Source organism: Ambystoma mexicanum, chromosome 6q (assembly GCF_040938575.1).
Source record: "Ambystoma mexicanum isolate Mex_15411 chromosome 6q, UKY_AmexF1_1, whole genome shotgun sequence".
In the NCBI taxonomy this organism is placed as follows: domain Eukaryota; kingdom Metazoa; phylum Chordata; class Amphibia; order Caudata; family Ambystomatidae; genus Ambystoma; species Ambystoma mexicanum.
In genome coordinates, this window is record NC_090937.1 from 699,212,330 (window position 1) to 699,240,298 (window position 27,969).

At 47.8% G+C, this 27,969-nt stretch overlaps 1 protein-coding gene across 1 annotated transcript in view; it reads left to right on the forward strand.

The window, feature by feature from the left end:
• Window positions 1–11,277: 11,277 nt before the first annotated feature.
• SMARCA5 (SNF2 related chromatin remodeling ATPase 5) overlaps window positions 11,278–27,969 on the forward strand; it is a 682,605-nt gene continuing 665,913 nt past the window's right edge. The window contains exon 1 of the mRNA XM_069631209.1: window positions 11,278–11,703. Within this exon, the coding sequence (XP_069487310.1) occupies window positions 11,605–11,703 (99 nt within the window). The 5' untranslated portion in view covers window positions 11,278–11,604. The remainder of the gene's footprint in view (window positions 11,704–27,969) is intronic.

The following is a 27,969-nucleotide window of genomic DNA, read 5'->3' on the forward strand; positions in this document are numbered from 1 at the left end:
CCAGCTTCTCCCGGAAGGGACCCTGTAGCCTAAGGAGCGGCTAGCAGAGAGGCCCATGCCTCTGTGAGCCCTGCCAAAAACTTCACTTCAGAAAACCATCTTCAGGGATGATTGCGCTTTGTCGAGCATGGTATAAGTATTAACAAATGTGATCATGTCCTTAATGAAGGAGTCGCTGAAAAACGTCCCTTTCGCGGCTCCTGCCTCTTTTGACAAAGCAAGCTCCCCTCATTTTAAATTGATTTTGACCAGGATAGACCTCCTGCGCTCGGTAGCCAGGATGCAATGGCGTTCCCTGCGGAGTCAAATCGCCTGTTGCACCCAGTCCACGAGGACATTGAGGTTGATGGCCTGCTGCTGCTGCTGCTTGGCCTTCTCTGCCAGTTGCCAGATCTTTGCAAGCTGGCCAACCAAATCCAACACCTTGTCCTGGCATGCCCTCCAGGACCGGTTGATGCCTTTCTTAATGTCTCTCCCGAAGGGCACCATAAAAGTTAGCATGCGCTCATAGTTCTCCGGGGTCTCAGCCACTTTGTTAGGAAGGTGAGTTCGGGGGCATTCAGCCCTGACCTTATTTTGGGCCTCTTTGTCTATAGTCATACGCAGACCTTTCCCCAGATAGGCCACAATCTTCTCTGGCGGCTCCCACTCGGCCGATCTGAGATGGATGAGGCTATCCCGGTCAATCACATCCTGGTCCTCATCCCCCAATCTCTTGCTTTTCTTTGATGCTTTACGCGATCTCCCCACGTCTGAGGATAGGTCTTCCCTCTCTTCTGAGTTTGCTTCAGAGGGGTCCGTCCAGCTGTCCTTATCTTGACCGTCCGAGGAGGAGGTATCCCCACCCCAGCCTCTGCTGTCCCATGACCTTGTTGTTTAGTGATGCTTACTGCGCATAGTGCCCAGGGTGGCCTGGTCGCTCTTGGCCCGACAGGCTTTGTGTCTTCCCCCTTTTCTGCTGACTGGCACAGGGTCTCTGAGGTGATAATCTCTGAGCTCTTGCATGCCTTTCGTGAAGGCTATGATGTCTTCCATGACACTCTACTGTTTGCCGAACGGCCCAAAGCCGGCGCAGATGGCTTTCTGCACTACTCGCCCCATGGAAGGGTGCAGTCGGCTGCTGCAATGAGGCTTGTCTGACTCCTTTGTGGAGCTGTGCTCTCTCCGGCTCATATTGCTGGAACTAGCAATAGGGCTTGGGTTTCAACAGGTGTATTTGGGCCTGCTTCCATCAAACCAGTAGTAATGCTGGTACTGCCAAGATAATGATAATGGTGTAGGTCTGGGCAGATGCTGTTAGCAGTATTCACTTGGGACTGGGCCCGTTGGTGCCGTGCAGCCTTACAGGGGCTGAGGTTGCGCTGGGGCCGAGCTTTAGTTCGCAAGCGTGAGGAGATTGTCACTTAATTTTGTTCTGCTAGATGCCGCTGCGGCAAACCGCTGCTGCTGGTGCAGCTGTTCACTGTGAGGTTCTGCCTCAGCAGTAGCCGAACTGTGTCTTGCCACGCGGGACACCAGGACCAGTAAAATGGAGAAGAATGTATATATCTGAGGGAGTGCAAAAGTGTGCAGGTAAGTGCTAGAGCTGGGAGGGCCAGGGATTTCATTGGTATGGCTGAGCCAAGGCCGAGCCTGAAGTTCAGGATTGGCTCTAGGAGCCTACCACGGGCCGAGCCCATGAAATCCCTCTCTCCAGAAAAATAATAATAATAAACGCAGCCCTGGCGAGTCACCATCAGGGCTGCATCCATGTGGGGATGTCACGTGATCGCGGGAGCGCGATCTCACGAGATCCCGATGCAACGAGATCTCGCGAGCCCGCGCTCCATGGGAGAAGGTTGCCGCCAGAATTTGCAGAGCGCCAGACCTAGCGGTCGGGTCACAGCGCTGCTCCTGTTGACGAGCCATTATAATTGAGTGACACAGAAGATTCTGAGTCCAGCTTCTAGGGCATAAGTCCTATGCCACAGGAGGCCACATGGGGGCCCTGGAAGCCTACAGCGTGCCATCCATAAGCACACCCTGCCTCCAGTGAAGTAACTGGGATGCCCAGACAGGAACTGTGAGTAAACCCCCCTACCCTGCCTAAGGACAAGTTATGCCCGCTAGTTTGTCTTGTCAATAGAGACAGTTAGAACCCACCTAAGCGTCCTTAGAGGACACTACATAATTGGCGACGAGGATACCTAAAGACCCACGGGCCCACCATGCAAGGTGCCACACCGCGCCCTGCGTTTCTCCCGTCACCTGGAACCGTAGCAATTCCGTGGATGCAATGGGAGCCCCTTTTCTCCACGTATCCGGAGGCTGTGGGCGGCACGGGATATGCCCCCTCCAGGAAGAAGGTGATGCTACTGAACGCAATGGGGGTTGAAGGTCAGCACATTTTTGCCAGCTTAACAGCCATATCAGTAGTCGATGACGACGACGACGTCTACAAGAAGGCGACCCGTCGCATTGTGAAGAGGTTCACCCATAAGGAGAACGTGGTGCTACACAGACTGAGGTTCTACACCCGTAAACAAGAAGGGAGCGGACCCGTGGACGACTATATCACCAGGATGAGGGAACTGGCCTCTCTTTGCGCGTTCGGCAAAAACGCAGAACAAGTCATCTGCGACATGCTGGTCGTTCACACCAACTCCAGGAAAGTGCAGGACAAATTCATCCAAGAAAAAGAAGTGACCCTCGACAAGGCCATCCAAATTGCCAGGGCAGAGGAAGAAACCTCCAGCAGGCGCAAAGAAGTGGGAAGCCACCTGCCAGTACCCGAACTTGCGGTGCTGCAATGGAGAGGGCGCAGAGACAAGCAGTCCCGCGACAGCCCCAGAGACAAAGGCCCCAGACAAAAGGATCTGCCGAAATGCTATAGATGCACCAGTACCAAGCACATGGCAAATGGTCGTGACTGCCCCGCCAGGAATAAGGAGTGCTCAAAGTGCAGACGCATTGGTCACGTGGCCCCGGTATGTACGTGGCGGGAGAAAAACGTTTCCTGCGTGGATGGCGACCGCGCCTCAAGCGATGATGACGAGCTACAGGACAGACCCATGGTCATCATGGTCAACGCCCTCCACCCCAGGAGAGAAAAGCCCCACTGCAACATTAAAGTGGATGGAATGGAAACACGTGTCATGGCAGATTCGGGATCAGACCTCACAATCCTCCCCATCGACATGTATAAGGAAATGATGGGACAAGCACAAGTGGAAATCAGGACGACCAGGCAAAAACCGACGGTCTTCGGAGGTGCAACCATCAACCTGTTGGGCTACATCAGAGCCCGGATTGATTTCAAAGGGAGGTCTACCACCACCAAAGTGTACTTCTCACCCAAAGGCCCAGCCGTGCTTGGATGGGACGATCAACACAGACTCAGTATTAAACTGGATCCCAGCACTCCGGAACATGTACTCATGGTCTCCTCAGGAGCAGCGCAGAATTTCAAGGAGATGTTCCCTAGCCTGTTTTCCGAGAACCCGGGGAAAGTGAGAGACTTTGTTCACAAGATTCGGTTGAAACCCAATGCGGTACCGGTGAAACACAAAGTTAGAGCAGTACCTGCCACGGCGAGACCGGCATTAGATACCCACCTTTGGAAAATGGTCGAAGAAGGAACCATCAAGACCGTGGAATCCTCCAAGTGGTTGAGTCCAGTGGTTCTAGTTAAAAAGAAATCCAGCAACGACCTCAGGATATGCATCGACCTGAGAAGCCTGAATCTAGAGGTTGTCACTGATAGCTTTCCGCTCCCCAGCATCAGTGAAATCGTCCTCATGATGAAAGAGGCAGCAATCTTCTCGAAGCTGGACATGTGTGACGCCTATCACCAGATTTCTCTACACAAGTCTTCACGCCCCCTGACGGCGTTCATCACTCCGTTCGGCACCTTTCAATATACCCGCATGCCTTTTGGGTTGTCTTCAGCAGCGTACACGTTCCAGAGGATGATGAATTCCCTACTTAAAGGACTCACAGATGTTTCATTCTTTCAGGACTACATCCTCGTGTACGCCAAGGACAACGAGACCCATGACAGAGCACTCAAGGCAGTCCTGAGCAAGCTTCAAGAGGCAGGCGTTCATCTATGCCACGAGAAATGTGTTTTTGGAGCGAGCAAGGTAGAATACCTTGGGTACTGCATTTCTAGCCAAAGGATGAGCCCCAAGAAGAACCTTATGGAGGCCATAACAGACGCCCCGGCCCCGATGTCCAGAGAAGAACTATGCTCGTTCCTGGGCATAGCCGAGTACTATGCTAAGTTCGTCCCAAAGTTTTCCGAAACCACGTGCCCCATGAGGGAGCTTTTGAAGAAGGGGGCAGCCTACTTCTGGGGGCCAGAACAAAATGAAGCCTTCACTGAAATCAAACGGAGAATCATACATGCACCATGCCTGAAACCGTTCAACCCGGAATGGGACACCTGTATCACAACGGATGCCAGCGCGTACGGGCTCGGGGCCACTCTGACCCAGAAGAAGGGCGACACTGAAAACATTGTGGCGTTTGCATCAAAAGCCCTATCTTCAGCGGAGAAGAATTACTCCACCGTTGAAAAAGAAATGTTGGCTTGTGCATGGGCCGTCGACTACTTCAGATCTTATGTTTGGGGCACGAAGTTTAGACTGATCACCAACCACAAACCCCTCATTCACATGTTGAGCCCGGGCAGCCCCCAAGACGGCCACCCGAGACTGGCCAGGATCGCCGCAAAACTTCAAGAGTACACATACGAGATAGCCCACATTGCTGGCTGGAAAAACGCACAAGCGGACTGCATGTCCAGGCTCCTGAACCAAAACGCCCCTGGGACCACATTCTTGGAAGATGAATGTGTCGTAGCATCTATAAGTGACTTGAGGAACGGTGAGTACATGGACCTGAGTGAGCGCCACTGGCAGGAGGAGTTCGAGCAGGACGATGCTCTAAGGCGCGTAGCAGCCTGGGTCCGCGAAGGGTGGCCTGACGAAAGAGCAATCCCTGAAGGCCTAGGCCCATACTGGAAGGTGAACGACGAAATCACCACCATGAACGGCCTCATTCTGAGAGGCGACCAAGTGATCCTGCCCAGCGGAATTCGCAAAGTGATTCTGTGCAGAGCACACTCAGGCCATCTGGGATGCAACATGACCCGACGCAGGATACACGACACCTACTGGTGGCCAGGCATGGATCAGCACATACGACAAATGGTCGAAAGGTGCCATGAGTGCACAAACACTGACAAGCGTCTGGCTGTGAGACAAGCCCCCATGCTGCCCACCGAACTCCCCAAAGGGGTGTGGCGCAAACTGGGGTTGGATTTCATCGGGCCTCTGGACAGCATGCCCCCAGAACATAAATATGGGATAGTCACAGTCGACTATTTCTCCAAATGGGTCGAAGTTGATTTCACTTCGGACACCACCACAAGCACAGTCATCGAAGCACTCACCACCATATTCCAGCACAAAGGCCTTCCTGAGGAAATCGTGACGGACAATGGGGTCCAGTTGGTCTCTTGAGAGATGGAGAAATTCCTCAAACTCAACAACATTCGACAGCGTAGAGAAAGTCTCTACCACTCACAAGCCAATGGCCTGGTCGAGCGGGCGAAACTCTTCATCAAAGGGGCGCTGCAACTAGCGCATGCCTCGGGTCTAAACCCGTACAGGACGCTCAAGGAGGCTGTCACAGCCCACCGCATCACCCCCAACGCCGTCACCGGCGTTTCACCTTTCCATCTGCTAAGGGGGAGAAGGGCAGCATCCACACTGGTACCACCTTGGCTCCATCAAGTGAGGGCCGACGAAGACGTGAACATGGAAGACGTGGTCTTTCGCATGCAGCATAACAAAGAAGCCATGAAGGCTCAAGGGGACATGCGTCGAGCCGCTCGCCAGACAGCAGTTAACAAAGGCGACCTGGTAAAGATACGTCTCCCTCACAAAGACACTTTGACCGGCTCCAGATACAGCAGTCCCATAGAAGTTTTCAAGAAAGGGTCAAACCACATTTGCACCAGAGACAGAAGGAAATGGAATCTAGAAAGGGTGGCCATGTACCGCAGAAAAGAATCCGTTGAGCAGCCACACTGGGAAACCGGAGAAGACCCAGACCAACAAGAGCCATCCGAAAACCCTCACCAGTCAGGAAGAGATGCCTCTGAGTCAACTCCCAATCCCCACTCAGGGAGTCACAGCGAAGGGCAAGACAAGGAGAACCTGAATCACCCACACCTCCCCAAGAGTGCTCCTGCATCCCTGCCCCGTTTCCAGATCAAGGCAGACCTCAGAGAGAGAAAAGGAAACCCAGCAAGTTTGCAGACTTTGTCATGGAATGACCATCCATCCTTTTCCTAGCAAAGGAGGTGTGTGGGGACGTCACGTGATTGTGGGAGAACGTTGCCGCCAGAATTGGCAGAGCGCCAGACCTAGCGGTCGGGTCACAGCTCTGCTCCTGTTGAGGAGCCATTATAATTGAGTGACACAGAAGATTCTGAGTCCAGCTTCCAGGGCATAAATCCAATGCCACAAGAGGCCACATGGGGGCCCTGGAAGCCTACAGCGTGCCATCCATGAGCACACCCTGCCTCCAGTGAAGCCAGTGAAGCCCAGACAGGAACTGTGAGTAAACCCCCCTACCCTGCCTAAGGACAAGTTATGCCCGCCAGTTTGTCTTGTCAATAAAGACAGTTAGAACCCACCTAAGCGTCCTGTCGTCCTTAGAGGCCACTACAACACATTTTTTTTTTATTTGGGCATTTCTTTCGATTTTCTGTGGCCAAAATGGAGAGAAATGCCCAAATATGGAAAAAATGAAGCAGCCCTGGTGCCCTCTCAGCACCCGAGCCGGCATCAGGGCTAGATTTTTTTTTCTTCATATTTCAGCATTCCTTTCCATTTTGACCTTCCGGCACACGCAAAATGGAAAGAAATGCCCAAATATGAAAAAAAATAAAGCAGCCCTAGTGCACTGTTGGCACCCGAGCCGGTATCTGGGCCAGATTTCTTTTTCCTTCATATTTCGGCATTTCGGCAGTATGGGGTCATTTTATATTGAAGCAGGAATTGAAATAGGGCTTGTTTCTCACATGTTCCTTGTCCATGCGCTATGCAGAAACATTTGTTGAGCGTGCGCATAAAACGTTCTGCTTCGCCATTTGTGCGTGACCACACAGGTGTGATTTTCCAATGATCAATGCCCCATTTTGCCAAGAACTCTTCAAGGCCTGCACTTTGGAATGGGGAGCCATTGTCTCAGCATATTGTTTTGGGGAAATTGTGGGCAGCAAACATCTTCTCCATTATCGGTATGACCTCCTGGAGAGCCAGGGACGGGACAAATTGAACCTCAGGGTACCGAGACCACTGTCCTATCATTACCAGGAAGTGCGAGTCTCTTTGTGTCGATCCAAAGTCCATGTAGATGGTTTCCCTTGGTTTCTCGCTTCTGGGCATGCACTGGATGGCCGGTTCTCTAATGTGTGGGGTGGTGGCCTGGCACCACTTGCAAGCCTGCATAAAGTCTCCTACCTTTGACTCCAACGCTGGGAACCAGACCTTGAACCTAACGCGGCTTTTTGTTTTGGCAGCGCCTTGATAGCCGTGATGAGCGAGGGCAATCACCCTGCCGGTCAGTTCGGTAGGTATGACTATGTGGGGCTCTCGCAACAGGAGTGCAACATCCGTGAACGTGAGTTCACATCGCACTTTCCACAGTTGCTCTAATGTGTGTTTAGATTCTTGTGCCCTTGAATCTAGGTCGTCAAGAGCGGACCTCCACTGTCCTGACTCCATGGCGTTGTGCAGGATTTGGAAACACCCATTGTTTGCAGAGGCTGCTTTGATTTCGGCGATGTCCATTGAGTTGGGGACGGAACTCTCTATGATGAGCCTTCAGTGCTCTTCAGGTGCCGCAACCTCCTTGCGGGTGAGGAGGGCTGCGTTTGATGTTTTGGGGTGCCAGTACAAGTAGTCTGCAGCGTTGTTTTGTCCTGGCCTGTACTTGAGGTCTGCGTTGTATTCTTGGCATGCGAACAACCATTTTTTTATGCGTGGTGGAGGGTTTGCTGACCGGCTCCTCGTGATGGGAAGAAGAGATTTGTGATCGGTGACCACCTTCACTGGTTTCCCATAGATATATATATATGGAAATGGCAGCATCCCCACAACACTGCCAAAGCTTTGCGCTCTATCTGGGAGTACCTTTGCTCCATAGGCGATAGTGCTCAGCTGACGTATGCCACGGTGCACGGTGTGCCGTCCTTGATGGCCTGGATGAGGAGGACTCCAAGTCCAAACAGGCTTGCGTCCACAATTATTTCTGTGCTCTTTCAGGGGGTTGAAGAACGATAATATGCATTCTTCAGATAGTGCTTTCTTGATGTTCTCAAACGCTGTTTGTTCCAAGGCTGATCACCTCCATGCTGTTGACTGCTTTGTGAGGTTCCTTAGGGGTTCGTACAGGGTGGCCAGGTTCTCAATGGAGTGGCCACGATAAGTGACCAACCCCAGGAAGCATCTTACCGCTGATATGGACTCTGGGGGTTTGGCTTCTTGGATGACCTTGACCTTCGCTGGGTCGGCAGATAGTCCTCCCTCTTGGAAAATGAAGCTGAAAAATGTGATCTTGTTTTTTTTCTGAAATTTGCATTTTTCACGGTGGAGGCTTAGGCCTAGCGACTGGATTCTCGCTAGGACTTTCTCTAGTCTTTCCAGCTGTTCACTTTTGGATTTGGTGTGCACTAGGATGTCGTCACTTACATTCAGGGAACCTGGCAGTCCTGCCAGTGCCATGCGTATGGTGTTCTGAAACACCTCTGCGGCGGATGAGATGCCAAAGTTCAGCCTTTTGTACCGGAAGAGGCCAATGTGAGTGGTGAAGGTCGTGATGTAACGACTATTCTGGTGGAGGAGAAGCTGGTGGTAGCCAGATTGGAGGTCAAGTTTGGAAAAGACTGTGGCTCCTTCCATCTCTGCGACAATGTCATTTAGGGTGGGCGTCAAGAGTCTTTCCCTTCTGAGTGCGTTGTTGGGCAGCCACATTTCCATGCAAATACGGACTTTGTCCAGTTGCTTGGGCTTGTGGGCAACGACAATTGGGGATACCAAAGGTGTGGGTCCTTCTATCTGCTCAGTAATCTTCGAGATCAACAAGGTCTTGGATCTCTTTTTTTACTTTCTTGCAGATGTGGAAGGGCATTCATCTGAGTTTCAGAGCCACTGGCTGGACCGTATCATCAATGTGGAGCTGGATTGGTTTACCTTCCATCCGTTCTATTCCGGTGAATATGTTCTGGAATTTCTGCAGTAATAGTTGGACCACTTCAACAAACACAACATGGGTGAAATGGATGAGGCCCAGGGCTTCGGCTGCGCAGCTATGTAGCGTTTGATTTGCTACCTTAGTGACATAGAATCTGGCTCGTATGGACACATTGTGGTGTTGAGCTGTGGTGATGAAGGCACCTTCTAGTGGTAGAGGAGTCTTGTCCCCGAAGTTGAATATACGCACTCTTGTGTCTTGGAGAGCAGGGGGGCCTGGTAATGTCTGGTATTGTTTTTCACCCATTACGTTGACTGAGGCTCCTGTGTTGATGAGCACATGAACTAGAGTGTTTAAAATGGTCACTGCGCATCATGGTTGGCATTTCCCACAACCGTTGACAGTGAGTACGGCTGATATGAAGAAAACATCCTCTTCGTCACCTATGCTCGCACCTGGAGTGTCCATTTGTGAGTCAGTGGCCGTAGTGTTGGTGGATTGGCTCGCCTACTCCTGTGTGAATCCTCTGGGGCGTTAGCTTCCTCTTCGCATGCTGGCAGGGGCCGAGGCTCTGCAGACTTGCGCAAATTGATTTGGGATCCCACACCTTGTGCAGGTATACCCTTTTGCTGGGCAGTCCTTCTTGTGTGGGAAGTCATATTCACATTGCGAACAGGGAGCTGAGGTGGCGGGGTTCCGCTGCTTCTTCTGTCGCCAGATGCTCCTTGTTGCATGGGTTCTTGGGGACTGTCTCCCTACTGAGCACACGTCCTCAAATTTGTACTGGGTACCGACCCTTGTTGCCAATGTTATAGGGCTGTGTGCTCTGGTCACGTGGCGCAGCGCCACGCATTAAAGATGACAGACACAGTGATGGTGCTTCACAGGCCCCGCTTAAGTCTGTCATAAAGGCACGAAGCGGGCCTCTTTATTTGGTCCCCGTGTCATGATGTCACGCTTCATGCCGCGGTTCATGTGACACTAAACTATAGAGTCCGTTCACTTTCCCGCCAATACATAGCTCTCAACCTTTCATGGCTCATGGGTGGGTGAAAACATCCAATTTTGTATTTGGCGGGTGAAAGCCCATTGATATATATTGGCGTGTAGGGAGCTTGGAGAGTGAGAGAGCATAGCTCTCAACTCACCCGCTTTTGGCGGGTGTCACCCGCCTTGCAAATTGGTGACTCACCCGCCAAGCCTCCTGCACGCCCATTCTTTCCAATGGGCGTCTCACCCGCCAAAAACAAAATCGGGTGATTTCACCCACCTTTGCAAGACAAATGGTTGAGAGGTATGTGAGAGAGCTGCCTAAGTAGTGGGTGACACCCGCCACAAGCATAGCTCCTAACCCTTTGTGTCACAAAGGTGGGTGAAAACACCCAATTTTCTTTTTGGAGGGTGAGAGCCCATAGAAGTGAATGGGCGTATGAGTCTTGGTGGATGATTCAGCTGCTTGCAAGGCGGGTGACATCCGCCAAAAGCACGAGTTGAGAGGTATGCCATTGCCTGTCCATAAGAGTGAATGGGTCTCTCAACCAGGAAAACAAAATCCTTTTTTTCAGCCACCTTGGCAACTCAAACAGTTGACAGGTATGCTGGTCCCAGTTTTTAGTTGGTGGAATCTGCGACCACAACTCATAATGCAAAGTTAAAACCTGGCTTAGACTAGAACGTATGTCCCTACTGGAATGGCATGCATGTTATGTAAACAGTAGATACTGCATCCGTTTCCAAAAATCAAACAATGCATTTTGTTTGTTATATATTCATTTTAGAGTATTATTATTAACTCCAAATGAATGGAACGGATGATATGATTATAAACCTATTATATCATCGCGTACCTTTACATTTACTTTCAGCATCCGGGTAAATCAAGTTGAAGATCTCGGCTTAAAACTCGGGCACATGATACTGAGGTTAGAAAACATTTACTACTTCAAGATGGCCGCTTGCTGGAATTGTGCGCTTTGTGAGTGATTTGACCATTCATGAACGGAAGAATAGGTAGGTTTTGCTTGTGCCTTTCTTTTATGTTTAGTGCTCTCCTCGTAGTGAACAGAGAACCCGCGAACGAAATACCTTTTGTTTTTGAGTGCTTGGCAGAAAACGTGTCCTGGTCTCTCGCGAGAGCTGCGTCTGCCGGTGCCGCTAATTGGTTGATGGGATGTACTGGAAAAGCCGGCTGTGAGCGCGCTCTTCCTACTCCTACAGCGCGTGCAGAGTTACTGCCGATCCCCTTTCTTCTGATACCATCCTCCCAGCTCTGCGCGCGCAGAACATCGCGCCGCTGACCATCCGCGCGGGATCCGCTCAACACTGCACGCAGCACTCACCTTCTTTTGCAACCCGGGAATGGAAGACACCGAGTCGCGGGTGGAGTCTGAGAGCCCCATGGAGACGGGTGCCTCTGAAAATGCGACGGGTACTGAGAAACTAGGGCAATTAGTCCAGGTGAGTGCCGGTTCTTTCTGAAAGATGCGGGGTAGATGGCAGCCTCCTTCGCCCCATCCCCGCCCCCACAACTCACTGCTCAGTTTAAAAAAGTAGATGCCCTTTCCCATCCCGCGCTGTCATCCGTCAGTGCGGCTAGGGAGATCATCGCCCTTCGCTGCATTCTAGCAGCACGCTATTTGACAGCACTGTAACCCACTCTGGGTGAAACCACAACATCGGCAACTACTGGAGGTGTCCGCGAATAGATCATGGATACTTTCCCAGTGGTTTTATTCCTCCTCCTGCCAATGGCAGCTCTCATCGTTCTCCTTATGCAACCGCCCACCTGATGGAACGCTGTCTCTCACACTTTTCGTCCTCCTTTGCTTGTTTGCCTGTTAAATGATGGCAACGCGGACCATCCGGTGAACGGTCTGCTTTAATGTAAATGTTACTTTGTTAGTACGATGCCCGCTGCACCGGCGAGCAGTACCACTTCCTGTCTCCAGTGCCGTGCACTATAAACAATAAGCGGAGTCGGCTGTACAAATATTTGTTTCTGGGCCCCTCACTTTATTACTTTATTGTGCCCGAAAATACTCCTCGGTAGCACTGTGTGCCATGTACAAAGTACCCCCACAACACCGTTGCCCCGCTTACAAACCTAACTGTCTTTTGTAAAACAGCACTTTTACTTTTGTGAGCAGGATAGCATTTCCAGCGTAGTATAAAGGGCATTATTGTGCAAACGCCCAATCACAGTTTAACGTTTTGTGAACTCCTCCTTCATTTATCATTTTGTGACGGTATGGCGTTCAGCTGTCAAGTGTTTGCGTGCAAGTAGATGGCTGAACGGGTCTCCCGTGTTGTTCTTTCTTGACTTTGTTTTTGAAGCCATGTACTTTCTGTTGCGATTACTTCTGCATCTGTTGTAGGTCTGCTTGACTAGGCGATAGTTGTGTTGCTAGGAGCCTGCTATGTGCTCTGCCCTGTTTTGAAGTGCTGCATTCAGTTGGTATTAGTATGCTGCACTGTTATGTTATGCTATGCCATGTTTTTAAGCTGTAGAAAAAGTTGTGTAATCAAGTTTCGCTCTTTTGGGATCCATGTGTTCTTTTCCACCAGGCTTACATGCAAGTTAATTAGAATCTATTAGTGTTGCTGTGTTGTGTTTTTTTTTTATTTATTTATTTTTTTTATTTTTTCTCCTTTTTTGGTAACTTGCATTTTGTGATTGACGCTTTTTTGGAGCGAGGGGTGGAATCTTGGTTTCCAATGTGTAGTTGACTGCCATTGCATGTTTGCGCTGACGGAGGGGACAGCTAAATGCTCAAGGGGCCTCGAATCCAAAACGGTCACGTACCTTCTGAGGCACAGGGTGCGCAAGCACCCTGTCGTGTATGATTACACGAGCCCAACTGGTCAATCCAGGGTAGAGATACCAACACCACTAACAATTTCCTTCTCTGCATACACCTCAAACACAACCGAAAACCTCCAGCGCAACAAACCGCACAAACTTCACTACACTGCAACAAGACAAAAACACATACTCGCACATCAGCACACGACGACTACCGGCCGCATACACCACAGGCCCAGCCGACGGAACCACCGGGCTGAGGCTGCCAACAGCACCTCACTGCAATCTTGCACTTTTCCGGCCTTCACCCACTAACACACCTCTCCCTCCCTCTTTCAGAGCGCCAGGGGACCACTCCGGTGGCGATAGTGCGCCGTACAAATGTCCTTTAACATTAACATGAGGGGGGTGTGATCCCGTTTATTGATATTACTGCGAGGTGGAAAGGTGCGGCGCTGGTGCCTGGGGAACCATGTAGTTTAGCTGGTGGAGAACCGCTCTTGTGCTGGGAGGTGGTAGATGGCCCAAAAGGCCTCAACCAGGATGTTGGATGGGAAAGCTGCTATGTGTAACACTTTAGGGCACCTGTAGGAGGAGTGGATAGCCGCAGGCACACTGGAGACTGGATTCTTTTGCATACAGGCATACCCAGAAAGGGGTCCTTGCCTCAACAGCGGCAGCATTTGGAGGACACCTGATTTGCATCGCAAGTGTGTCAGGGTTGACAGAGGTATTCAGTCGATTTTGGTGATTTTAACTATCTTGTAATCCACTCATTTTTTTTTTCTTCACGTGAAACTCTGTCCCCTTTTCCTACATAAATCTTTGAATTGTTCCATTGTCAGTGCATTAAGGGACTGTACATTAAAATTATCAATTTCTGGCATTTTGTTTCAAGTTTACTTTACTTTTTGTTGGAGCTAGCCTTGTGGATGGTTTATTTGGGCACAAGTGCAACCAATAGTCACTGTAACCCACTCTACACCAATCCCACTGCCTGCCATCAGCTTTGGGTAAGAATTGATGCAGTCCAACTGGTGTGGGACTACACAAAACTTCACTTGGCATTATGTAACCCACCTTTTGATATAGGCCTGTACTACACAAGAAGGTAGTGTGACTGAGCAGCCAGGTTTATCTTACGTGGGGTAATGTGAGCTGTGCAATGAAATCGGTAAATACAGGTATCCAAGTAAAAACTTGCACTCTTAAGTTATATTATAAATATTTGTTTATATTTATACACAGCTATTTAAAGCATTCTTTAAAAGCAGTAACTAATAGTAACAATCCCAAGGTTAGGATTCAATTTGTAACCGGAGCAATAAGGCAGCTGAGTAACTTTTCATGTGTTATGTAACTCAATGGTGATCACATAAGTGTTATCAGGAGGGACATGTTTAGAACATACTTTGTACTTAGTTAAACAGTTAGAAAACAGTTGGACTCTTCCAGGGGGATGTAGGCAGTCTTTTATCCCGGCAATAAGTGTTCAACAACTAAACCTTGTAAGGGAACACACACTGCCAAGGCCAATAGGTTCAGAAGGGGGCCAGGACAGCCAAAGTAAATGGGCCAGTTCAAAGTTCTGATGCTCTCTTCTTAGAAAATGTTTTAGCAAAGTCAGTAGTTCAAATAAAAAATTGGATGAGCTCCAGAGGAGCCACCTTGAAGAAGCACAAGCTGAAAAGACAGTGCAAGTGAGTTGAGGTCAACTCTAAAGAGGGTAAAATAGCACTCCCCAAGGTAGGAAGCACCACAAATTGCAAAAGGTTGATTGTACCCCAAGCCCCACAGTACCTGTGAACTGAAGAATTTGTGCTAGCTGGATGCGTTCCTGTTGCAGTGTAGCAGACCCTTGTTCCTGGTTCTTGGTCGTCGAAACAGAATGGAGGACCTCAGGCGGGCTCCTGTGGCAGCACTCGAGAGAGTGACTGCAGCAATGGATTCTCCTTGATTCAGCTGCTCTTTGTGGTTTTAGCACCTTTTTCTCCTCCGTGCCAAAGACGAACAAACAGCTTTGGTTAGAAGTTACTTGATCCCTCAGTCATGGACTCTGGAGGAAGATTTCCTGTTTCTGTAGGGTCCTCTGGATGCCCTTGAAGTTTTGGGCAGATTCGAAGACCATGCACTCGATCGCCAGGGGTCCCCGGGCATTGGTTTTCTGCAGCCTTGGAAATTCACAGCAAGTCGGGGTTGCGCCAAAATGAAGCTTGTCTGGAGGCTAGTTGCTCCCACCAGCCCAAGGGAGGAAGTCGTCCCTTCTGGGTCTTCCCAGTCGAAACGAAAACTGGGTCGGCACAGCTGCTGAGCTTCACCAGGCACTTCGCAGTCCAGGAGGGTGCTGCTGGCGTCCCTTCACGTCTTTGTCGGATGTTGTCCTCCAGTGGTCAGCTCTGCCTCTAGTCTCAAACCTCACCTTTTTAAGTAAGTGTCCATTCATTGACAGCCCAAGGCTGTCAATCACCCAGCATGGTGGCTGTCCCGCTGGGCAGCCAGCGGGCCAATCAGAACTGGTTCCACTCAGACACAAATAGAGACCATGGACCGGTAAGTTTTGTGACCATCCTTCACGTCCTGGCCTTCCAGACACACTGGAGCCTCAGCGAGCTTCAGGGTTGAAGACCACCAAAGGCAAAATACTCAACGGACTCCAAGCCCGATATTTAAAAAATAAAATAAAAAGCCCTGAAGAAACTAACGGACAAATGGTGAAAAAAGACTGGCCATTTTGAGAAAATTGTCACCCTTTGGTGCTGTACTGCAGCAAGTATTCAGCCTGCAGATACATGGCGCAAGTAAAAAATAAATCACTGCCACCAGCCATTCAAGTGAGTTAGTAGAACAGAATGTGATAAAGAAGTTATTATGTAACCTCCCCAGCACTCCACATAGGGCGGTTGCGTGCTGGATCCACAAATGAAAAGACAGGAGTCATTTTACTATTCTTGGGAACAGTAGTTCACCCAAGAAAATGTAGTTCAACATTAAGAGACGTCCAAGGGACTTCTCAGTGGCATTGCACAAAAGGTGCTGTGTCCCAATAAAAGCAGATGCCTGTGAAGTTTACCAGACTCCATTCAACAGTTAAACACAAAAACCCTAGTCACAAAAACCAGATGAGTGAGAAAGTCCCACTCACTCGGGAATTAAAATTAAAAAGCCCCAAGTCAAGCAAAAGAGCTGGAATCTCTAAGGTTAAAGGGAATTGCCACAAATGAATAATGTTAAGCTTTCGTCGTTTTGCTTTAAGGCAGCAGTTGGCACCCCCTTAACAACCAAATAAAAAAACAGGAACGGAAGGTAGGCCTGAAAACCTAATATTTGACCAGACCCAACACCACTGTTTTGACAAAGCATGCCCTCTATTACACAACACAGTAACTGCAAACCAGGTTCAGTGGTCTAGTCAAAGTTTGTATTATGTAAATTGACTTCCAAAAGTGCCCAGCCTCAGGCTGAGAGGATTCCTGGCTCACACGGCACTATAATGCTTCATATAAAGATCCTAGCAGGACTCTGTAATGTCGTGTCATCCTGGATCAGGGCTTCTGCTCCCTGGGAAGCAGTGGTCAAAATCCCACGTACAGTTAAATGTGCCCATATTTCCTGCCACCCCACCTTTCTATCTACAGAATTTCCCTTTTCGAAGTTTAGCGGAGTAAATGGAAGTGCTTTTGGATGGTGTTTTCTTGGGCATGGTTTCATCATGACAATGGAAGGCTCACAGGCCTGACCATGGCAGAACCAAAGACAGTCTGTCTTTAAGCACTTTGCCCAGATTCTCAAGACTAGGGTTTGCTGAAATATATAAAAAGAAAATCCTTGTGGTAACATTACCTAAACAAGGAAACACATTATTTTGCTTACTTTTCAGCAGCTTTTGCAAACAGGTAAATTATCATTTTTAGCATGCACCTCCCATTTATTATACATTTTCTCGCTTCCCCTCCCTAACTATTACTTGCATCCGGTTCTACCCAGGCGTACTTATATAGGCGCCTGACTCTTGACACAGACACCGTGTGCTGGCTTGACAAACCCAGTGCTCTCCTTTGATCTAGGGATTGTTGCTTTTAAATTATTTTTAAACATATTTTTTTTAATTAAAAGTGTCAAACAATACACATGCAGCCTAGTCCAGAGTGAAATAACAAGGCTCAAACGTTTTGTATAATCATGTATTTTAGGAACCTAGATTGCTGATATAAGTTTGCCGCATTGGATTTGGACCATGTACGAGTCCAAGCGAAAAGAATAAGACTTGCCTTTATAAAGTTGTGGGGTTAGGTGGGAAACATAACCTACATTACAGACAAGAGAGTAAGGTAGTGGGAAGGGACAGGGGCCCAGGGAAAAGATAGAAGGGTACTATATTAAACCAAACTAACGATATCCTATTAAATGGTGTAATCCTTTGACTTTGGGAAATCGGAAAACTTTCTCAATTTCAATTAATATTTGTGATGCAGTATTGGGGTTGAAGCGATTCATCACTCAATTTTATGTATATTGCATATGGAGTTCTACCATATTTTATGATCTCGTCAAATTTCTTCCAATCAGTTGTGATAACTTGAACAGCAATCAAAATAAAAAAGATCAAATAAATGTCATGTGTAGGTCTAAATGATGTTGGAAAAGATCACTCCCCTGATATAAAATCTTAAAATAGGTTAATCTACTTCAAAGATACATTTTATGATACGCCATGCATTTTTTTTTCATAATTTTACGATAACTTCCATTCGGAAAACATATATTTGAAAGAACCTTCAGCATTATGACAGTTCCAGCATTTGTTAACTTGCACTTCAAAAGCATAGCAGGGGTAATACAAATTACGTGAGGAAAAAAGTGTGAGTTTGGGTAGTATTGGCAGACACCATTATGGTTAATGTTTTTTTTTTTTTCCAAAAAGATGACCAACCATAGTCTTCTAAAGAGGGCAGTCTTGTTGGCATTGTGTTTTCCACTGGGGATTTTCCTTCGTGACATTGATAAGTTCTTTATAGAAGAGGGAGGCTGAAAGCTGATAATTATGATTTTGTCTGACCACACCAGTTAGTCTGAAGAATTCCATCTGGGGTTGCAAATTCTCTATAGCATCCATTAATAGTATCAGTGATAAAAAAAAAAAGACTTGGGAAAGAGGAATTTTTCTCTGCATTCAATGAAAGGTAACTGTATCCCTTGATTAAAAAGTTGTTGTAAATCTTTAATTCCAGAATCCAATTTTTCGAACAAATGACTATTTATTTCACATTTTTATAAAGCACCACACGCCTGTAGGTCTCACAGCGCACTTTGCCATTAATCCGTATGAGATTATTGAACCATATGAACAGTGATATACACTTGGAAGGTTTTGTTGAGATGAAATACATTCTAATCTGTTTGGCTATACATTGAACATTCTTACATTTATACTATTTTTAGTATTAAATACATAAGTCAGATAATGTCTTTCTAGTTTAGTCTATTAAGGAAGATACTATTTAATTTTTTTTCCTTTTCCCCCACAAAAATTTGGCATGGCATGAACCAACCTCTTCTTAAAAGCATGAATGAAATATACTTCAGGTTACTTTGATACTTTTCAATCTGGCTTTCGTCCTGGGAGAGGCACCGAATCGGTCCTTAACTCCGTATTCGATGACCTTCCCCGATTAGTCAATCAGGGCAGGGTGGGTGCCTTGCTACTACTTGACCTCTCGACCGCGTTCAACACGGTTGATCACTCTATACTTATATCCCGTTTGTCTGACCTGGGCCTAGGGGGCCAGGTGCTGAACTGGTTCAGACTTTCTGACCGACCAGTCTCAATTGGTCTTTCTGCCTCCCTACTGTTCGAAATCAGTTGCACTGTTCTGTGGAGTGCCTCAGAGCTTGGCCCTGTCGCCCATCCTCTTTAATATCTACATTTGGCCTCGGCTCCTTCTCATTCGGTTTTCGATTTTTATTCCTATGCTGATGACGAGCAAATCTTGGTACGTCTGGACCTCTCTCGGCCTGACACTGCAGCCCGTCTCGGGAACTGCCTTGAAGATTTAGGTGCGTGGATGGCTACCAACTCTCAAGCTTAATGGTAGTAAAACAGAGGTATTGGTGGTAGGGACAAATACCATCCTCAACTACTGGACCCCGGACTTCTGGCCCACGTCTTCTTGGCCCCTTCCCTCTCCTATGGTGAGAAACTTGGGTGTTTAAGTTATCGTCTTTGATGATGACTGAACAAGTGGGCACCATCTGCAAAGCCGGCCATTTAAAACTGCGGACATGCTGAAAGGTTCTTCCTTTCAGCCCAGGCCAGTTTCATGCCCAGTGGTTGGAGCATTGGTCCTTAGTACAGTGGGTTACTGTAACTCACTGTACCTCGGCCAACCCCACTATCTGCTCAATCGGATCCAAATGCTGCTGCTTGCGCGATATTGCGCCCGCCAGCACGCTCGCACATGGTCCCCCTACTGCGTCAGCCACACTGGCTCCCCGTTGAACGGATTCCCCCCACCCCCCCAGTGCCAAGATGCTTTTTGGCATATGCTGCGCTCTACAAATTCACCTAACATAAATGATTGGGGAAATCATCATTTTAAGGGATTGAAGACTACCCCACCAGGGTAAATATAACGGGGACCAGAAATCTATCCGTTTTAATTTTGTGGTTAATGCAATATTAGTATTTTCTTTAATATCCTTCACAGGTGCATACATTTACAGTCCTAGATATTTGAGGCTTTTGAGACACCATCTCGTACCATAAGGCTGAAGATGGTGTTTGGTACAATAAACATTCAGAGGTAGAATTTCAATTTGTAACCTGAGGCTAATCAGAAATGTGATAGGAATATATTAAGCAAATTCTTTCAGGTTTCTTAAGGGATAGAAGAATTTCATCAGCATAGGCTGCCAGTTTGACATGAAAATCGCCAAAAGAGATTCCCTGCATACAAGGATGTAGTCTAATTTCTAAAAATCAAAGGCTAAAATAAATAGCGGAGGAGAAAGAGGACATCCTTGCCGTGCACCTCTGCCTAAAGGAAAAACGGGAGACTTCTGACATTCATAAGAATTGAGGTTTTAGGTTTAGAGTAAAGAACTCTAGTCATGGATATGAAAGGTTCATGAAGACCATGCCAACACAGCGCATCAAATAAGTAGATTCATGCGTTTCCACTTTCATTGTGCCTTCTACATACCTATATACAACACACTGTTATCTGCCGGTTATGATTGGAATTAAAATCATTTACCTGGTAAGGATCTAGTGTATATTTAGCAGATTCGACTGGTGCCCCTAATTCTATGTGGGGAAAAAAAAACTGGAACCCTGTCAATAAGAGAAGCTTCGTTTGAGAAAGCTTCCCAACCTACTACTAACATGTCCAAATTACTGTAGGGGCAAAAACAGTGATTGTGTCACCATTAACCAAGTTACATTGTGCAAGTAATTATAACAGGAGGGTCTCCAAGAATTACTTCCAGTATTCAAGTTTGGCTTTTAGGGTACGCGGTCTCATTTCATATATCTAGAAAACCAGCGTGGCTCTATAGGCAATTAACAAAAGAAAGGCCTTGATAAGGTTTTTACAAATGCAGAATCTTCGCGTCAATGGCCCATGTCCTTAATCGGGGATCAAAGATCATTAAGACGATATACCTGCTGTTTGTTTCAGCGTCTAGTTCTGTGACAGCATTCTTCAGCCACCCATCAGACCTTGACCCCTTCTTTTTAACTACCGCCCAATCTCCAACAACCGTTTCATTGCAAAATGTAGATCGCTAGGCATAATACCAACTCCCCCTTTATACAGCCGTCTCGACCCTGCCCAATCTGGATTCAGACCACTCCACAAAATTGAATCCTCCATCTGGGATGAGATGACAAGAGCAGACTCGGAAGGATGTGCTGCCCTCATCCTCCTGCACCTTTCAGCAGCATTCGACACAATTGACCATGCAACCCCCGTATACTGACTCCACTGCCTAGGCATCAGGGACTCTGCTTCAGGATGGATCTCCTTTTCTCTCCAACCACTCGCTCATCGCCATCTTCCCTTTTTCTCCTCCCACTTTGTCTCTCAGGGGGTCTTACAGGGGGCATCCCTCTCCCCTCTCTACCTAAGCCCCTTCCCTGGGCTCATCCACTCCCACAACCTCACCTGCTACAACTAAGCCTACAACACTCTGGTCATCGAGTTTCCCAACTCCCCGGCCTCCCTGCACCCTGACCTTGCCTTCTGCCTAATGGATATCGATGACTGGATGATAACCCACCTACTCAATCCAGGAAAACCTAGATCCTGGTTTATTACAAGACATCAACCCACCCCCTGGCAGTCATCTCTAGGCCCCCCCTTCTGCATCATCCACGTCAGTAAAGCACCTAGGATGCACCTTCAGCTCTGACCTTACTCTCTACCCATCAACGTTGTCTCCAGATCCTGCCACTGTCCACTCTGTATCCTCAGGCAGGTCTCTTCCCCTACCCTCACAGAATCTCTGCAGTTCTGGCCATCATCCTCTCCAGGCTGGATTACGCATACTCCCTCTACTTGGGCGCTGCTGCCTCCCAGCTCAAAGCTCCAACAGATCCAACTGGCTGCCATCTTCCAAAGTTCAAAACCATGAGTCTCACCCACTGTGCCCCTCACAAGAAAGACCCTGAATCCTCCAACACTCTCTCTCTCGTTATGTCCCAACAGAACCTTTGGATCCGGCTCTGCCCACCTCCTGCTGATTTCCCCCTTTCAGCTCACCCAGACTATGAGGAACATCTTCTCGGTCCAAGCACCCACACTCTGAAACACCCTCCCTTTCGACCTACGCCTCTAAGAGGACCATCCCTCCTTCAGGAAGGCCCTTAAAACTTGCTCTTCCCTCCAGCAACCTGTTTTCCACCCTGTTTTTTCTGAGTTTCGTGATCAGAAAGCACTCACTCGATTACTCATGCAGGACTCTTCGGCCTGGACGACCAGCATGGGGGAGGGGATAGCCATCTCCAAAACGTCCACCCACAGCTTGCCCCATCTCCCATGGAAGGCTCCACCCAGACACCACAACCAGACAACTGGCAGTAGTTACCTGCGGCAAGGCGACCACTAATGTACAAGCACCAGACTTTTTTTTTTTTAAACTGTCATAGTGCGTGCAACCAGTGTATCTATACTGTACGGATACAGATTGCAGCTAGTTACTCCCAGGTCTTTGAGGATTGCAGAATGTATCCAAGCGCGAATCTAGGTGAATGAAGAACAAGACCCATCTAGTGTTACTAGCTAACCATGTAAAATAGCCATTGCTTTATTCCTGAACCTGTAGAATGCACCCTCAATACTTCTCCCATGGCCCACTCACCATCAGTTATTGATTCTCTTAGGTCACCCCTCCCTCCTGCCCCCATTTATTCCACACCTTAACCCTGCCATCTTTTCTAGACCCCCATCTCCGCTGCCTAAATCTGATGTGTTGCAGTGTAACATTCAATATTTGTATCTTGCGTCTCATGGGAAGCCTTTGTCACAAATGTCCGACGCCTCACATTAATTTGGCATATTCCACTAAATTGTCTAATACGAGAATGTTGAGTCTGAAATTGCTGATACGGTCATCTGAATATAAATCCACTTGCCCTCTTCCACTCCTGCAATACTTTCCACCGAAAAGATGCCCTAGTCTACTGCTAGATACGTTTGTGTCTGGAAGAAAGGACACTCAATCTTCTGACCTGAACGTCTTGTTGTCTGCCACCAGGGAAGGAGTGGATTTGAGTTACTTTCTGTCCCCCCTAATAAAGTGGTCTTCAAACTTTTTTTGGCCTGGGCGCCCCTGACCAAAGTTTGAGCAGGCCGGGCCCCCCAACAATGCCAAATGGACAGTATATATTGCGTCCTGTCACCAGACCCTAATCCTGGGGTCCCCATCCCGTTCCCAACACAGGGCCAGTGGTATTTTAAATTTTTTTAAATTTTTTTTTTTGTAGAGGGGCATAACTATTTCCCCCAAAAATGGCAGGGCTACCGAGCACAGTGAGGGAGCCTGAACCAATCAAGGGAGATTTGGCGGGGTGGGGAGGGCTTTCTGCCCGTGATTTAAAAAAAATAAATAATGGGTTAAAATGTTGCATTATACCACATAATTAAAAAAAAAAATGGGTAAATGGCCAAACAGTTTGCAATTGGTGCTGGGGGGCCAAGATACCATCCCTGTCCCCTGGGCCCAACACAAAATTCCCGAGCACTTGCATGGCTCAGTGAGCATGTGTGGCTGGGGAACTGAACTGTCAAGGGGAAATAGTGTTTCCCTTTTGACAGTTCAGCCAGCCCAGGAGCACTCCCCGAGCTGGAAAAAGCAGTTGAGGGGAGTCTCATTGTTGCTCTGGGCTGACTCCTTAGCTCCTCCATAATAGGTGAGGGGGCCACTGGCTGGGCGCCCCCTCACCATTATTGAGCTGCCAGGCTCGAACTGGACTATAGGGCAATGCCTGTGACAAAAATGCTAGTGTGTGTGCCAGTCAAAATGGGACACCTTTTTGGCCAATGTGGGCCAGTTTGAGTTTATTCACTATGCAGGTTAGTAATTTTGACCATTGTTGCTGAATAAATATACTTTAAATATCACATTTACTTTGCTTTTAAGACAAAGCACCCCTTTGGGTAGCTTCAAACAGTCTGTGACTAAAGGAATGAATATCCATTTACAACTGTGGGCGACTTTTTCATTGGTGCTAGACCGTTTCATGCTTCAGCCCGACCATGTAAGCTGCCCCAGCCCGTTTCTTTCAATCTATAAAAATTATTAAAATATATTTTTTTACATTTCATGGTGGACTCTCTCAGCCCTCCAGGGATGCCGCCGTGGCTGGGGCGTGCACCAGTTTGAATACCTCTGCCCTAATGGATCGAATAACTGGAGTGGTTTGCACAAAGTCTCAATCATGTTGGGGTCTTTATGTGGGTGCAGGAACAAATCCACTAGATGCTGCATTTTAGCAGCCTATAGTATGTTTTGAAGTCCGGGGCACCAAGACCCCCTACCTACAAGTAAATGCAGCATCGTCTGTGTGCAATTCCAACTTCCGCCTTTCCATAACCATTTCCTCAATGTCAAATGTAGCTTATGAAAGTACTCATTTGGTATAGGTATCAGCCTCGCCTGTAAAAATAGTCCAGATTGGAAGCGCCTTCCTATTTGCAAGTGCCACACGTCCCAGTACCGATGGTTGAAATGATGCCCAGAATTCTGCTGACCTGCTAAACATACCATGTTCTACATTCTAACCCAGTCCCAGTTTGCTCTAACTTCAATTCCAAGGTGTTTAACTAATGGAGGCGCCTGCTGGTGGTTTTCATGTGTTGTATAGATGGCAGACTTAGTGCAGTTAACCAGACAGAACAAAACTTTCTTCAACTGAATCACGCACTGCTTCTAAATTTCTTTCAGGGTCATGCACATATGTCCTTTGCATACAGTGAGATGCAGTGGGTTATTGCGCCCATATGTAGCTCAACAGCGTCCTGTCTCCCTTGCTAGTGGTTCAATGTCCAAAGTAAAAATCATTGACAACGGACATCACTGCAGCGTTTCCGTACTCGCAGCCAAGGGGTACACACCATTTTATTAACGTTAACCCTGGCTGTAGAGCCCTCGTGTGGGGGTTCCAGTCTACAGAATCACCCTGTTGAGGCTGACCAATGCAACTTCTTCAGCCTTGCCTCTATACACCAGGATTTTAAAAAGCCTCCTCGGGTTATGCATGATGCTCCTGCCTGGAATAAATGTTTAATCCAGGTACACTATATCCCCTATTACTGGTTTGTCATACAGCCAATATCTTAAATCATCAACAAAGGTGTGTGAGTACCCTACCCGGTTTTAAGAAGTATCGCCACTAGAGCCTCAAATAGAACTCTGGAATCTGGCCAAATTCAGCACCTCAATGGATACTTCACAGGTGAGCAGTTCCTTGTAAGCCCTGAACACTACAGTCCGAATCGGTCTATCCCAGGGGTTTTACCTAATCCCAGACTGTCCCTTGCCAATTCAACATCTTGCAATAAAACCAGTGCACAAGAGATTAATGTTGCTTGTCCGTTGCCTTTGTTATCCAGGTTTGCTTTCTCTAGCCATGCCACAGCATGGGCAGTCAAACCTCTCAAGTAGCAGAAGTCTCTGTAGAATTTGTGAAAACCTCACATTCATTCTTGATCAGTTACCAGCCCACAATCTGCAATCTCGCACCGCCTCCCCTCCCTCGCCAGCTTGTCTGGCCCCTCCCGCCCCCTAACCAAGCAAGAAGCATACCCATCTTCTCCCCCTCTGCATGTTGTCTGTCCACATATACAGCATAATCAAACCTGGGCAAGCTGTCATGTGCATCATCTAGCTCCCTTGCAGTATTTTTCTTGGGTGGGGTGGAGAGGGGGTCGGGGGGGAACTGCACCTCTAAACCCCCTACCCTTCCTTTGTCCCAACATCCCGTCCTCACGGCGGATAACTGCATGTGCTCTCCAAACTCCAACCTTAACCGAAATGCAAACTCCACAACACTTTCGGTGCCTCTCAGTGTGCCCATGTTCAGTGGATCACCAATTGTAATCTGGAACTAATTGATGTCATCCTTCAGGGAGGTCTTAACTGCCAATCCCACTAACATACTGCTATTAAATCTCCACACAGGGATCAGGGGAATACAGTAGCGTATCATGGCGTATAACAATGTGGTGTGATCAGCTAGGGTTTTATTCAGGAATTCCACTTTTCCGACAAGACCAGGTACCTCCTCAACACAGGAATAGTCCATGCGTGAAAAGGAATCGTGCAACTCAGAATAATAGGAATAGCAATGCTCCACCCAGGTCATGTTGTAACCTCCACACATCATAAAAAAGTAACTCTGTTTCGGGTTAGAATTTTAGATGCCCACAGGATTCTAAATTGAGGGAAGCCATTTAGCTCCTGTTTGTAGCCTAGAAGAGCCTAGTTAGCTTGACTCCAATAGCGACCAGCAGCTACTTTTTGCTCCCCAGGTGAACTGATGCCGATAAACGCACATATGTGAATTTAACTCTTTATTTGGGACAATATATAAATTATTAGAACGCATCTATACACCATTTTAAAGCCAAAGGGGTGAGAAAATAAGGGACACATCTTATGTGGAAGTAAGATTTGTGGAACTCTATGTACTAGCTCCTTTATCCCCAGTGTTGGCTCCCGATCACTGCTGGATACCCAGGAGCTGGTTTTAGCTCCTGTTTATTTAATCTTAAACGGGAGACATGCACCCAACTCCCTATTTAAAATGCAATTAAGTCCCCTAGCCACAGTAGCCGGTCTTCCCTATGCTGAGATATTAAATCCCTAATGCCCCAAAATTTGCCTTGCTAAGAGTTTGGTGCCTGGGTACCCATTAGTGTCACTGGCTCTCAGTCTAACCATTAATCCTACAAATCTGCCGTCAAGCTCAATCCGAATTTGTAAGGGCACAGAATCCGTAACAGATTAGCACACCTCGGGCATAACAGGAAAAAAAGATACTTATCACGTGCCCTCTCCACCTAGTTTTCAACGTATGCAATTCAACCTCCACAAGGTGTCTACTGTAGCATGGCTATATCCACCTTCTTTCGAACCAAGTACGAAGTATCTTGCTCCGAATTGCATTCTTAATTCCACGTCTGTTAACCCAGCACCCACCTGCAGTTCCCGAATCCCACAAAGAAAGGCAATTGGCCCCCATGAACTATCCTAATCGGTGCATTCTTCAGAGCCAATGCCTCATGGTGAAGGTGAGCTGTTGAGAGGGAAAACTCTGGACTAGGCTTTTGTCTGAAGAAGCCTGTACCACGAACAGGTCAACTCGAGCCCGATAGAAAATCTAATCCCCCCCCCTCACATATATACCCATGCTCCCACATACCCCATCAGCAGAAGAACATAAATAACACATGAAACAGCATGCATGGAACGCCCCAAACCCTGCACCCTCTCCTGGAGCACTTCCCAATTTACCACAGAGTACCAGGATTAAACTAACAATATGCAGCGCAGTGGAGGGCCATGCGGACTCCTGAACCATTTCGATCCACTCATTCCTGGTTCAGGTGAAGTCTTGTAAAGTGCCAAGTTTACAAGGACCCTTCCATTAGGTACCATCCTGGGCACATTAATTTGCAGTTGAATACATGCCCACGACCATTGCTGTGAATCGCCATCCCTCGGCCTTGATTTGGTGACGGTGTTCCAGTTCCGCAATTTGGTCCCAGGCCGCCTTTGGACTCTTGAAACAGATCTGTGTTGCGTCGGTACCTTCAACCTAGCTGGGTAGAAAATCGTGTTTTTAAGATTTAGCTTTGTTCCCCTTTCACCACGTTAAACAACTTCCATTGCTTTTGTACCGCCTATGTGAAATCCAGAAACCTAATTATTGAACTGCCAACCATGCGGAGTGTCTCCTGGCATGAAGCTTGGCATCCCTGCCCTGAAGGTCAGGAACCTAGCAACCCCGGCAGAGAGGCCCCCACCTGCGGCTTTCTTCCAGGAGTCCCCTGCGCTTTCCTGCTGATCTCTACAATACTGCAAATGTGGGTCACAAAGTCTGCCAGCTGCATTCACTGTATTTGTGGTGTCTGCTTCATGCTCTTTGTACTTCAGTGTACTGTAGGAGTTCATCGCCTTTACGATTACGCCTAGGTGACTGGTTATTGTATGCAGAGCATGAGGCTAATTCTATGTGCGCAGTAACGGAGGGGTTTCTTTCATAGCACACAATTTGTAAACTGCGAATTACCTTTTTATGAGCACGTTTGTTCTGGTTCTGTCTAGAGCAAAGTCAACCGACTGCTTCATAAGCGCCAAATGCAAAGCAGCAGCAAAGTTTTTCTACAAATTTAATTGGTGTGCTCAAGTGGTAACAATTC